This window comes from Lemur catta, chromosome 8, assembly GCF_020740605.2.
Source record: "Lemur catta isolate mLemCat1 chromosome 8, mLemCat1.pri, whole genome shotgun sequence".
Lineage (NCBI taxonomy): Eukaryota > Metazoa > Chordata > Mammalia > Primates > Lemuridae > Lemur > Lemur catta.
This window is the reverse complement of record NC_059135.1, coordinates 76,910,429-76,925,495: the sequence shown is the minus strand read 5'-3', so window position 1 is coordinate 76,925,495 and position 15,067 is coordinate 76,910,429. Positions and strand designations below refer to the sequence as shown.

Below are 15,067 nucleotides of genomic sequence, written 5' to 3'. Positions count from 1 at the left end.
AATTTTCTTGGAAATATGTTGGGCACTCTTACTAATGTTTATTAATGATATTTTTATAAATACCTTTATGTCTGTCTTAGATATTGATATTTTTAGACAGATAATAATAAATATCAGTATAGACTGACTTTTAAAATTATTGCCTAAAAAATAATTAATTTTAACAGAACTCTAAATAAAAGAGAAATGTTGGTCCCCAAATCATCAAGCCCCTGTAAATCAAGTTGCTTTAGAATACTTTCTCAAAGATACTTAAAAGTGAATTTTACTTAGTGTTTACAGGTAGTTTAATTATAATGTGGCCCTGATACTTATTCTTTTTCCTTTTTGGTTTCCCTTTGTCACTTATTTTCTTTATTTGTAACAAGTATGTGTTCACATAGAAAGACAGGTACTCTATTATCACTGGTTTAGCATCTTGCATGTTTTAATTTTCATAACAAATTGAAGAAATATATTTGACTATTATGTTAAGCCATTTTAATAAACATCAAAATGAATAAATAATTCTTTTGGAAAAGAAAATATCGTGGAGGTTTCAGAAGAGCTGTAGCAAGTGTATATAAAAAACTGAGTAGAATCATTCATCAGTCCCTTTGTTTAACAACTGTTTATTGAGTGCCTATTAGTGCCAGAGAGTATGCTTGGAGATGAGGACAGGAGGTCGATAATTTTTTTCTTACTTCTGTGATTCTAATATTTGGAGACATATACGTAAAATGATTGTGGTTCTGCAATAAACAGACCTATAAATATATATATAACAAGGGATCATGTACATATATACTTCCTTAATGTAATGTAGAAATTATTTATCATACAGTCTGGCTTTTTGTCACTTTACTCCATGAAGGCGAAGGGACCTAAAGAAGCAATCACAAATCTAGGTAACTACATTTATCATCTTTTTGAAAAAGTCTCTGTATTAACAACTTCTTAGGTGATAAGCAAACATAGAAAACTATTTTTAATGTAGTCATTTGTATTGAATTTTTTAGTTTAAAGAAGCATGTACTCAGCATTTGTTGAGGTATATAAATCCTCATGGCAACTTTGTTTAAAGTTGACTAATTAATGAATATAAGCATTTCACCATTAAAAATGCATGTGTGCATTTTTTTGCAGAAGGCTTCCAAAACACATATTGGCACTGGAGATCTCAAAAGCACCGTGAGGGAAGGGGATGATCTTTTTCTCGTTACGCAGCTACACGGGCAGCCTCGCAGAACCTCCGACTGGTACAGAGGCATGTATAAAGCCAGGGAAGGGTTGTCAAGAGCAACAGAGAAGTTTTCTTCTCTTCCCGCGAATTAGTACAGTGTCTTGGCTGGTTTCTCCACCTCTGCTTTATCATAGCTTTCTCCAGGGAACAAACGTTCAAATGCCAATGAGAGTTCCCCACGTGTAAGAGCTTCAGGAGAGAGAGGTGAAGAGTGACCAGGGATGGCCTCTGCAGAGCTCTGCAGGATCAAGTATCTCCCTAAACAGTGGGAGGCAGCCCAGGCAGGGGCAGAATCTAATTTTAAAGTTAGATTTTATATTAAAGGGATTGTGAATAGCAAGATTTAGAGACTACTAACCCTTAGACAATTCTGATGGCTATGTATTGGTACAGAATAACAGATTCGATGATTTTTTTTTTAATTTCCAATGCACTCATTTTCACATTACTGTGTAATCTAAAAATCTGGAATTGGTATATTACCAAAAAGACGCTTAAACTATTTTATTATATTTTAGAGGGATATATGAAGTAAGGTGATCTTGCCCAGCTTTTTTATGCTTTTTGTAGAGACACACAAAACCTAGGAAATGCTGTGGGATGGTCAGGATTTTCAAAACGTGGTCTCAAGAACAGCAGCATCATTATTACCTGAGAACTTGCTCGAAATGCAAATTCTTGGGGCCTGCCCCGGACCTATGGAATCAGCAATTTGTGTTTTAACAAGCCCTTCAGGAAATTCTGACCCTTGCCCAGTTTAAGAACTACTACTCCAGAAAGTCAACCCTCCGCCTCACATAGCTAAATAAGACATTCGGTAACATGGTTTTGGGAACAACACAGAATCACTCTCATGTCAGGTAGCCTTCCTGACTACCTCAACCTGAGTTCACACCCTCCTTCTTTACTTGCCGAATATCACCTGTATATCTCAATCATTGAATTTTTTACATCCTGTAATCTTTCGCTTACATGTCTATGAGCTGACAGAGGCAGGAACGATGTGCTATTCAGCTTTGTGTCAACAGTGCCTAGCGTAGTGCTTGAGACACAGTTATGACTCAGTACTTAAATGATTAGACCAGGTTCAGGGGCCTTGGACTCCTCATTTTGGCTCACTTATTTTATTTTTTGCATCTCAATTTCTTCGTCTGTAAAACAAGCCAGTGTGTGCTTTCTGGGGTATCCCCAAAGTTCCAGAATTCCATAATTTCAATTAATTAATTACCTTAATCAATTTGCTTTTTATTCACTGTCGAGGCCTAGAGAATTTTATCTGTATTCTTTTCAATTAAAAACTCAAAACAACACAGCTTTCTGAGGGGGGAACCACATACAGCAGATTAAGAAAAATATTTTGGAAGTGCCTGGAAACAGGAGACAACATCACAAGGAAAACAGTAGTTATTAAATATTTGTTGAATGAATGAAAGAGGCAGTCAACAAGTTTGGGATATCAGTTATTTCTTGTGGGAACTCTTGCTGTGAAGTAGAGATAGCTGCTCCTAATCACAAACAAAGCTAATAAAACCACAGCATTCATTAGCCAGGAAGTGACCGGCTCTTCTTGGTGGACACTGATTATAGTTTGCAAATGACCCTCCTGTCTACCCTGCCAACTGCCACTTCTGTTTCTCCCTCCTCAGAACCTCTCTCCTTTTTGACTTTATTTTAAAAAACTCAATGTATGAAATTAACTAAGAAATTTAAAAATGATGATTTCCGTGACAGATATCTGACTGGCTGACAAAAATCTTCCAACCTATAAAAATGTGACATACAACCAAGAAGAAAATGACATGCTTTATAATAGTATGACTCCCTCCTTTTTTTTACATATTTAGGTGCTAATGGAAATATTTGATAAATTGATCTTGTACAATTGATTAACACTCTATGTCCACTTAATTCTTGCAGAGAAATACATTATGATAAAATTTGTGTGGCTTCTGTTGCCCATATAACAAAGGTGCCTAATTTATTTAAAAGTGTTCATTTAAGGCCGGGCGCGGTGGCTCATGCCTGTAATCCTAGCACTCTGGGAGGCCGAGGTGGGTGGATCGCTGGAGGTCAGGAGTTCGAGACCAGCCTGAGCGAGACCCCGTCTCTACTAAAAATAGAAATAAATTATCTGGCCAACTAAAAACATATATATAGAAAAAATTAGCCGGGCATGGTGGCACATGCCTGTAGTCCCAGCTACTCTGGTGGCTGAGGCAGTAGGATCGCTTAAGCCCAGGAGTTTAAGGTTGCTGTGAGCTAGGCTGATGCCACGGCACTCACTCTAGCCCGGGCAACAGAGTGAGACTCTGTCTCAAAAAAAAATAAATAAATAAACAAAAGTGTTCATTTAAACTCCATGTAAGAGTAATAAGAGGAATTGGAAGTTATTAAACCAAGAGGGTAATACATGTGCAAAAACTTTCTTCTGTGCTAATGACACGATGCACAGAGTTGCTTGCTTGCTAGCATGCTAACTTTATTGCTAATATTACCAAATTAGGGAAGTTAACATCTTGCACCATTGTGTTTCTTGCTCAAGCAAGATTTTCAATCTAGGTCTAGATCTTTACTTGGGATTCAATCACTCTGGAGGCACCCCAGGAAGGACCTTATAAACCTAGACCAAACTGGCATTTCTATTTGGTACTTCAGGCAGTGAATCTCTGATCCCACTCCTTCCCATCCTGGCTTATACTCTGCCATGATCCCAATGTATTTTGTGAGGTATAATCAGGACTAGCTATGTGGTTCGCAGGGTCCAGTGTAAAATGAAAATGTGGGCTCTTGTTTGAAGTGTCAAGAATTTCAAGACAGCAACAGCAGAGCCAACCAAATGCAAGGCCCTTCTCAGCACAGGGACCTGTGCAGCTGTGCAAGTCGCACACCCAGGAAGCTGGCCCTGCGTATGAGGCAGGGCCCCTGAGAGTCTCCCATTCCCATGCCAACTAGCACAGTCCAATGTTTTGTTTTCTTCGTTCCTGCTTCCAGTCAAATTTCATTAGAAGAAACGGTAGGGTGGGGCAGAGTCCAAAACTTTAAGTCTAATTTCCTCATTTAACAGGTGATACAACTAAGGTACAGTGAGGTTAATGATTCATACAAAGTTACACAACTAATTTCTAGAAGAGCTGTATGTAGGATTTACACATCCTGACTCTTAACCCATTGCTCTTTCTACTATATCATAGTGACTCAAAACGAGACAAAGAGAGAACAAGAGAGAAAACCCCATCATTTTAGTTTTTCATCATGCCTGATTTGATACCATTTGAACAAGCCTTGGCCAGGCGAGGTGGCTCATGCCTGTAATCCTAGCACTCTGGGAGGCCGAGGTGGGGGGATTGTTTGAGCTCAGGAGTTTGAGACCAGCCTGAGCAAGAGCGAGACCCTGTCTCTACTAAAAAATATATAGAAAGAAATTAGCTGGACAGCTAAAATATATATAGAAAAAATTAGCCGGGCATGGTGGCACATGCCTGTAGTCCCAGCTACTCGGGAGGCTGAGGCAGAAGGATTGCTTGAGCCCAGGAGTTTGAGGTTGCTGTGAGCTAGGCTGACGCCACGGCACTCACTCTAGCCTGGGCAATAGAGTGAGACTCTGTCTCAAAAAAAAAAAAAGAACAAGCCTTATGTGCTGAAAAGATAACAATGACATTGTAAGTGATTCTGAATTACAACACTATTACACCATAAAATTAATATGGGAAAAGCCAATTGAAATGCCCACTTCAGTATATGTATCTATATAAATATATAGATATATACATATACACATCACACATATATACATATACTGAAATATATGAAATATTACATTTTAAACTTTTTCTTCTATTTTTTCCATGTCCCCACTCATCTGAATCCTAGGTAATTGTTTCATATTTTAGCTTTTTACTGGGTGACCCAGACCTGGGTCTAGTGCGGCAAAGAGAAAACATTACAAAAGTTCTTCAGATTCTCCACTCAAGATGCTTATTTAAAATTTCCACTTAATCTTTAAGGATTATATTTTCCTAATTTGAATATTCTTACTTCTAATTATGTTTCTAAAGGCACTTGATAAAGAATAACTTTGCAGAGCACCCTCCAAAGGTGAATTTTTATTAGCTATTATTTTATTAGCTATTTCATGGTTATAGTAAATAAAATATGTCTCAAGCTTAACTTCGGACTAGCAACCAAAAAAGAACTTTATTCACGGTTCATTTTGCTTTCCCATTTCATATACTACTTGTTTCCCCCCTCCACATGCTTAATGATCTCCTCCTACATGCGTTCCACTTCTTCAGACTAAATGAAACGGTGTCATCCCCTGATAATATCTCATCCCTCACAGACCTTTCCCGCAGAGCCATTCCTGCTTTCATCTGTCTTGACACACAGAACAAAGGGGATGGGTCAACACCCTCCGTAATTCACACTGCTGTTTCAGATCAGTGTTCCTGTTATGTCAATTCAACAAACAACCTGCTTATCATCATGCACAACGTACAGACCACTGCACCTACTGAGAGGGAACATGGAGAAGAGCAGACATAACTACCCTCAAAGAGCCTCCACTCTGTCACTGCAATGTTTTGATGTCTAAAGTCATCCATTTTGGCCATCATGTTTTAGGACCCTGCCTGCATAGCTCAAGTAAAGTGATACTAGCTCCATGCTTACATTTCGCTCAGGGTACCATTGCTATCACTCTGGGAAACGTCATTGTTTAAAAGGCAGTCCACGCAGAATCCTGGCTGCAGAGTGCTTAGAGTTTCTTGTGTCCAGCAACATGGGTGGCCGTACCTTGGTACCGGGCCAAACCTGGGACAATGCCATCTCTCAGAACCAGAACCAGGAGCTTGCACTCTCTGACGTCCACCTTCTCCCGTTCCCTATCATTCAGTTCCTCATTCCCTTGCAACAGGTATTTCACTGTGATAATCAGGCCCTGACAAGTCCCCGGTCCATTATACCCACTCTGATTTTACTTGTCTCAGTTCACCTTGAAATTTGAAATCACTTCCATCCCTGCCACTTTCTCATATCATTCTTGCCCTGCCGAACTAAGGTCCAGTCCAGTTTCTCTGCTCCTAGAGTATGAAACGTATCTAAAGAAACTTAAATAATAGTGTAGTTTAGCTTCAGGCTATGTTTTCAAAACAGGGTATTCTTTCCTAATGATAATCAAATATCCATGCATTGTCCACAGCAGTTATTCTGATTTCCATTTCTCAAGATTCCAGTCCTATTCCTATTCCCTTATTGCTAGCTGATGGTCTCTTTTTCCTGCCACTTCCAAGAGTGCAACCTATATATTTGGTGTGAATTCCCTGGACCACCTTAATTGACCACATTATCTGTACCGTCATTCTCCCTTCTTCTTCTGATCTTACTGCTAAAGAAAGATGTGTTCTTGCCCACTGCTATGGCTACCAACTAAAGCTCTTTCCTCAAAACTCCATCTTTCACCCAGTCTCCATTTACATTTCTGCGTTTCTCTCTTTTGCGCAGAGGCAGGCTCAGCAAGTCTGTGTCCTGAAGAAAAACTTCCTTGAAATTTGCATTCTCTTTAAAGCACCTCTCCACTGCCCTGTCTCCGGTATTTGTCCCTACACTCTGTTAGAAACCCTCTGCAGTACTGAACACTTTGCATTTGAACCTACATAGCTGCCTGTATTTCAAATAAAACATCTTAATCCATGTATTATTATAATCAATAATAATAATGATGGCTCACAACAACTGAGCATGTATTATGTCCTAACATTGTGCTAAACATTTTAGACACATTTCTTATTCATCTACCATCGTTTTATTCACCCAGTTGAATGTAAGTCCTTAATGACAATGATTATTCTTTTTTCATTGTATCTTTCATGATGCATGAAAAAATGCCTTGCACTTAGTAGGGTCTCAATAAGTGACCATTGATTTGAATAGCTAAAGAAGCTATAATTTTTTTTTTTTGTAAATTTTGTCTTCCTGTCATTATGAGTTTCGTTCTTTCTATCAGCACCATATAATGTTATGTTCCTTAATGGCAAGAACTAAATCTTCTATTTCCTTCAAGTTTTCTTTCTCAAACCTCAGTTCAAATTCTTCACACAATGAACACTCTGACTGAAAATGGACCAGTGTATGAATCTTAGCGGTTGTTAACAAAGGGCAAATGTTTTATTATTCATTTATTGATTGTTATCCAGGGTAAGAAAAAAAAAGATACGATTCCTTTCTACTTCTACGAGAACAACTTTTTAGATTACACTCATGAGTGAGACCATGTGGTACTTGCCTTTCTGTGCCTGGCTTATTTCACTGGGCATAGTGTCCTCAGGTTCATCTATGTCGCTGCAAGTGACAGGATTTCATTCTTTCTTACAGCTGAAAATATTCTATTATCGGGTATATATACCACATTTTCTTTATCCCTTCATCTGATGATGGACATTTAGCCTGATTCCGGAGGATAGGGAGTGCAGGGGAAGAGGGGAGGGTTAGAGATTGGGCAATGGGTATAAAACTACAGCTAAATAGGAGAAATAAGTTCTGGTGGCCTATTGTATAGTAGGATGACTCGAGTTAACGATAATATATTGTATAATTCAAAATAGCTAGAAGAGAGGTTTTTGAATGCCTTCATCACAAAGAAATGATAAACGTTTAAGGTGATGGATATGCTAATTACCCTGATTTGATCATTACACAATTTATACATGTATTGAAACATCACATTCTACCCCATAAAGATGTAGAGTTATTATGTGTCAATCATAAATAAAAGGATATGATTCCTGATGCTAGTAAGTTGTCAAATAAAGGAAAAATCTTTGACAGCTTTCATCATCATTACACACCAACATTGTAAATACCACTAAATTCTCCTCTTCTACAATTAAAGAAGGGATGCCAGATAAAGATGAAATGAGATAGAAAACTAAACTACTCCTTCTTAATCTTCATATTTTAACCTCAAATGCCAGAGTCGTGCAAAGAATTTGTCCTACAACTTGTCTGTGTAGCTTTCCAGGATATCAAAGGAACTTAATTGGCAAAGGCTCTCGAAATTGATTGTTTAGTTATTTCATTACGAATTTGTTAGATATTGTGTTTTTGTTTTCTAGAGAAGAAGTTAATGAGGAACCAGTGTGAAGGGAGGAAGCAGTTTACCATGTATTCCTTTAATGAATAAAAATAGCTTAAAGCTTACTTGTAGATGCAAGCAAACAAACTGGCAAAACAAATCAAAAAAGGGTGAGTGTATCTTAGGCATTATACCAGGTGCTTTAAAAATGACAAGTCATTTCATCCCTACAATGAAGCCTGTACATAAGGAATCATCATTTATTTCTACTTTATTGATGTAGGAATGAAGGTTTATCAATTACATACTCAAGTTCATGTAATTAGTAACTGGTGGAGACAAAATTCAAATGTAGGTGGTCCAAAGCAATGATTGCCTTTCATACGTAAAATAATTTATATATTATTCTTAGAATTTGGAGGCAAGTTTAATGACTGTAGTTAGAGTCTATATAGTTAGTTCTTAGAGAAGAATTTTATTGCGTTGTGTAAGATTAAGCACTGAGGCCTAAATTGCCCTTGCCTGGCTTCTGGATGTAAGGTGCTTTTTTTTTTTTCCCCTCAGCAAAGGAAATGCAGATGCAGGTGGTTATTAATAGCCCTTTATAACTAGAGTACTAGATTGTCTGAGTAAATATAACTTTCACACATTCAAAGAGGAAAACATCAGGGCCCTATTTGAGTCTTGATATGCACGTGGAACTGCATTAATGCTAATGATCACTGCACCTAAGATAGATCCTTGTTACTACTAGCATGCAGGCAAACTCATGTTTGTAACGCTCCTAAGTTTTTCCATTTCTCTAATCTTCTTAGGAAATAGTGTTTTTCACACACTCTTAAAAATTCTACACAATAATTTCATTCTGAATTTAATTCCTATTGCTATCTGGAAGTTGTGGGGTTCTTTGTAAAAAGGCTTTCTATATGTTATGTGTGAAAGCAGTATAATTTTCTTTCTTTTTTAAAACATTAAAACAAGTGGAATTATACAATGTAGAAAGTTATTAATATAAATCCAAGTTTGAAATGCTTTAGGTTGTTATAACTCAATTTTGCTGTTCTGTTAATCTAACTTTGTTGTAAAAAAAAAAAAAAAAGTAGTGAGACTCTAGGCTGTTTTGCTTTGCCTTTGATAAGTTGATTTCAGGGACTTAAATCCTGGCTTCACTCTCTGAAGACACTGACTCAATCTCCTCCACAGGGAATGTTTTCCCCTACTGTGGCTTTAGCAGAGTCGATTTTTTCTCCACCGAATATTCATTCATTCATTTTCATTCATTCATTTTACCAGTCATAATGTCTTCCACGTGAGTTCTCTGCTGTACTGGGTACTTGAGGCAAAACAGAATAGTTCTCTTCTTAAAGCAAACATTTTTTGGTTACTTAGTAATGTCAATATATGTTATTTATTTAACTGCCTCAACGATCCTACAAGGTAGATAAAGGAATAATCTACCTCCATTTTTCAGCTGAAGAAATTTCTTGTCTTCATGAAATTAACTAGGTGAAATAGGTGCAAACAACATAAAGAGGAACAATTAAACATGCTAAAATCAGTGGTGTGTACCCTAGAGCTGTGCAATTTCAGAAAAAGAGGAGATTGATGTGGTTTGGGGTGTTCAAGGATGACCACATTAAGGAAATGACATTTGAGCTGGTCCTGGGGAGAATTTGGATGACTAGAAGAAAGAGGCTAAGAGATTAGGATGGGCAGAGATTCAGAGGTTGGTATACGTGTGATTCTTTTTTGATATCACCAAGGGATTTGGTCTGATGAGAGTGGAGTACTGGTGGTATGAAATGGATGGCACTTAATACTGGACTGAAGAATGTGGGTTTTATCCTACAGGTACTAAGGGGCCATTAAGGACTCTAAAAAGGGAATTTGGACATTGAAAAAAGGGTTATAGGAGGGATGTGAGCTGACAATAGAGGAGGACATGAAGGCCAGAGAACAGTCAAATGTAACTAAAGCTTTCTAGTTTAGAAGACTGGAATAATGGGAGATGAAAATGTCTGGTGGGTTACTTCAGGCCAGTAGTCAAAAATATGTCAACCTAAAAATACGAATGGGAAGTCCAAGTGCTGTTTGTGTTTTACTCCCTCATTTCTCCAAAAACACTTTCTGATCTAGACCATTTCATGATCTGTGGCGATAAAGTGGCCAAAACCCCATGGGTTCAGTGGGGGAAGATTCTACGTTGGGATGCTCAGAGAAGAAAGTCAGCCAATAGCTGGATCTTGATGAGTACGACTTAGCAGAAGAGAAAGAGATGGTGCATTGGAAGTAATTTCAACCATAAAAGATGTATTATTTCAATTCCACACATATTTAGCAACCAAAGCAAAGCCAGGCATAAGAAGTGTTAAACTTATGGCTAGGAATAGATGTGCATTTATTTTTATTTTCTAAAAGGGAAGAGCTATAAAATGAAGATCAACAGTAAATTTCTAATTACCAAGTCCAATGTATTTGCTCAGAATTCTTTGAAACATAGTTATCTGAAGCTTTTAGTTGAGTTGACCATTCTCACCTTTATGAAATTCTCTTTATTTGTTTCTGGATGTTTAATTTTTTCTCTCTTACAATCTTTTTTCTTTCAATGAATTTGGTTTTTCTCCTAACCCCCCAGGAGGCCTGATCTCAGTTTTCTGCTTGCTTCAATAAATAATACTCTCAGTTGTAAATCTCATAGTCCTATGATGTCAAATACTATCTGAATATATTTGCATGATTCTCAAATCTCTATCTCCAGCCCTGACTTCTCGGGTTTCAATTCCTCATTTTCAATTGGCATTCCCATATTCATATACATATAACTTTTATATGAAAATACTTATGTCTAAAGTCTGGTTCAAGATCTTCTCAAAATTGGATCTTTCTCCTGTAAATCTAGAAATAGCAAGTATTGCTATATTCTAAACATGTAGATCTGTAATCTTGAAGCCATTTAGCCTTCCTCATCCAGAGGATCAACTGGTTGTTAAGAAGTCATGTTGCTAATTTCACCACTGTCCCCACCCTAGGATAAGATTTTTATCACTTCCTACCTGAATGACTACGATGACTCAGCCTCTCAGAGTCTGGTTTTCCCCAACAAAAATCATGGTAGTATAACCATGACCCCAACTCTTGTATGATGCTCAATATTCTCCACCAGCTGGCTTCAACTTAAATGTCCAGCTTTATTTTCCTTAAAGTGCCTCCTAGGACCCCCTGATTCAGCCAAATCCTTTTACTCACTATCCTCTGAATAGACACCACATTTCACCTCTGGGCTCACATGCTGCTCTTCTGCTAGAAAGACCTTCCTCATTCCTTTATGTCTGCTGAAGATGTACTTAGTTCAAATTCCTCCATACACCTTATGTGAATACCCACCCCATAGGATCTCTCCCACTTCTGTAATTCAAATCATTATGGTCCCTACCACTTGTGACATATTTATCACATACTTTTACTTATTGTTCATCATTATTTTTTCATGTGTCTTAGTCTCATCTTCCAAATTAAATAATAATCATGTCTTAGTCTTCCTGGCCCATCTTCCACCTCACGTTCACAAACAGTGAATACGTAGAACACATTCAATGAATACTTACTGATTTTTTTATTGACTGAATATATATGAACTATAAGGAACAGTAAGTATTATGAGAATAGGGGATCTTAAAGCCTGGTAAAAGGACATTCAAGATTGATTTTTAAACCTTCTGGATAGAAACAATTTTTATTAACCTCACTTTAGACTTTAGGTGTATACAGCAGCTAGTAGATTGTTACTTTGAGAGATAAATTTTCTTTTGTGACACTTTAAAAGCTTATAAAGGTAATAAAAATTAGCTTTCATTTATGCTTGAAGCTGAAATTTAACATTTGTCCTTAAAAGGAACATGAGGCCACTTTTGATCCCTTAAGTTGGAACATTCTAGAAAGTATCTATAGTTATCTCTTTATTATTGTGTTTTTATATGAAGTTAATTTACCCTGTTTCTTTTCTATTTTTACATTGTGATAGTACCCCTGAAACACAGAACATTAAAACTAGAAGTATTCTTAACAAGAAGTTAGTTCAATGTATTCATTTTACAGTCGCAGAAGCTGAATTCCAAAGAGGGAAAATGACTTGTCCAAGGTCACGATCTAGTTATTGCCAGAGCTGGGTTTAAAAATCAGGATCATTGGCACCTAATTCTATACTTTTTCTATAACCACATATTGTACCGTTTTATTTTTGTATCTTAAATTGACATTATTCAAATGAATAAAAAAATTGTTTTTCATTATTTCTCTTAGTTTATACCCAAGAAAGTGAATCAATGTCTTCATGTTATTAATAAGAGCATCCTAAATAGAAACACAGGCGAGCAATTTATTATGATGTGTATCAACATAAGGGAAATATGAATATCATCTTAATTGTTTACATTTCTGAAGCTTCAAAAAACTGCCAGTTTTTTCCATTAATAAGCTGAGTGGGAATAGTTCTGTGTTTTTTGTTTTGTTTTGTTTTGGCAGGTAATTTTATACTGGGGACTATGCTAATATTTGTAATGGCAGGATGGAGGACTGTTTGAAACACCAAAAATAATTAGTCTCACCCTGAAAATGAGAGATTAACATAGTGAATCAATGTAAATTCATGCTAGTGACGTGAGAATGTGAAAGAAGACGCCATTCAGTTTTTGGGAAAAAATATGGAATGCCACAATTGTCTTGAAATTCCATGCTATAGCAGTAGCGGAGTAAAGCAAAGTACCACTTACAACCTTCCCACTGTAATTTTTTAGCTTCCTTAAAAAGAAGTGAAATTGTCAATTCTTCTCTAAAACTTCTGCCTGGAAAACATTATTTAGAGGGGCTAGAAAGATGCAGAAAATTAAAAGTGAAGAAAGAATGAAAAGGAACTCGGGTGACTAATTTTTGTGAGGAATTTTCATGGAAATTTGTCTTTCCGAAAAAACATTTTACAGTCTAAATTACACCATATCATTTGAATTCTCAATGACTGATATCAAGTGGTGGCTAGTAGAGGCATACAATATTCTAATTTTAAAATCATTTTTGCAGTCTTTTAAAATAAAAATTACTACTGGAAATTCAGCCAACTTATGCTCTGAAAGGATCCATTCATACAGTTCAATATTCTTGAGCTTCACAGGCAAATTAAGGGTATAAGAATAAGAGATGTATTTGCTTAATAAAATACCAAAATGGAGAGAATTCTGATTTGGTACAAAACCAGAGACCTGTAAAGTCTGACTGACTTGTTCAGTCATGGAGATGCAAAGATGGGTCAGTGTTTCTTTCCCTGACTCACTAAATCCGCATCACACAGGACAAACACGACTTTAGTGTGGTAAACATAACTCACCTGTACCATTGTTAACTGTAGTCTGGATCCTGGCTTCTGGCCCCATAGTGTCATAGTCTTCCTTCATTTCTTCTGTGGGGGAAAATTATCTTTAGTATTTGAAAATTGTAGAAAGGCTTACTATACTAAGCATGCCAAACACAGGAACAAGGAAGACTCTTTTAAAGGAAACAGAAAAGGCTTGTTGTAAACCTCTAAACAATAGCTTTGTTCAGGCAATTGAATGAATCCAATAGTGCTAGCTGCACAAGAACTTATTTACTTTAAGCATCACTGCAAGCTGTGAAAAACAGAGGTGCTTATTTGGAGCAAACGAAGGGCTTTTCTTCTGGTGGCAGTTCTAGTGACAAACAGGGGAAAGATATTATTTTTTCAATAAGAGTCAAAAGCAACTAAGTATTTGTACTTATGAAGAGGCATGCTAGCTGCTATGCCTCTGGTAACTCTGGATTTGTAGTGGGAAGTCAGAATTTCTCATTTTATTTTCATGCTATTCTTTCCCCTTGGGATAGCTATGATGGTGCCAATCTATGTCAGCATACTTTTTAAAGAACCTAATTCTACATATCCAAACTTGGAATGCCCAGTTTATACAACAAACATCCCAGTGGTATCAAAAATACCTGTTTTACTGTTTTATATAAACTCCTAAAATATACCTTCCTTATTCCCTTCCCAACCTTTACATAAATATCTTTTCCTCCTTATCATTTATGCCCTAGTAGGTAATCAGAGTCATTTCCTGAGAAAAAATATATAAATATAACAACAGCTCAATGCTCTGATGAAGATGAAAATAAGTAACATTAAAGTTGAATATTCATAAATGATTAAAGGTCATTTTCCAAAACCTGCAATATTTTAAAATAAGGGAGAGTTTGAAAAATAGAAGAACTCTTACATATTCTGCCCACCAGATTGTAGAGGATGCAAAAGGGCAGAGCAGGACAGCTGACAGTTAAACATCTTTCAAGTGAGTAAATTAAGCATAAACTTTTTAAAATTGTATTTTTACAATGGCAATACTAATGAGAATCAAATACGATCCAGGATGAGTATCTCTCTGTGATAATAATAATTTTACTTAAAACAAGAGAAACTTTATAAATTCCCAAATTTCCTGATCCACTCTTTGCTTATCACATTCTAATCTACTTTGATAGAACAGGTTCTAACAAACGTTACAGCAAAATTAAAAGATGTTTTACAAGCAGTGTCCTACAGCAAAACTGTTTATAGCATTAGAGCTGAAAAATCATGGCCCTCTTAAGGTGGAAAAACACACATATACACAAGATGCTAATTTAATGCCACTGCTTATAATAGTCAGATAATTTGAATGACATTTGCTTAACCCGCACAACCACTTTAAAATTCATTCCTGACCCAGGACTTCTCC

At 36.6% G+C, this 15,067-nt stretch overlaps 1 protein-coding gene across 4 annotated transcripts in view; it reads right to left on the bottom strand.

Moving 5' to 3' along the window:
* The window catches only part of ZEB2 (zinc finger E-box binding homeobox 2), a 132,277-nt gene that overhangs the window by 21,260 nt on the left and 95,950 nt on the right, over window positions 1-15,067 (bottom strand). For all 4 annotated transcript variants that reach the window (XM_045559427.1, XM_045559426.1, XM_045559424.1 and 1 more), the window contains one exon: window positions 13,669-13,740. In XM_045559427.1, coding sequence (XP_045415383.1) covers window positions 13,669-13,735 — 67 coding nt within the window. In that variant the 5' untranslated portion in view covers window positions 13,736-13,740. The remainder of the gene's footprint in view (window positions 1-13,668; window positions 13,741-15,067) is intronic.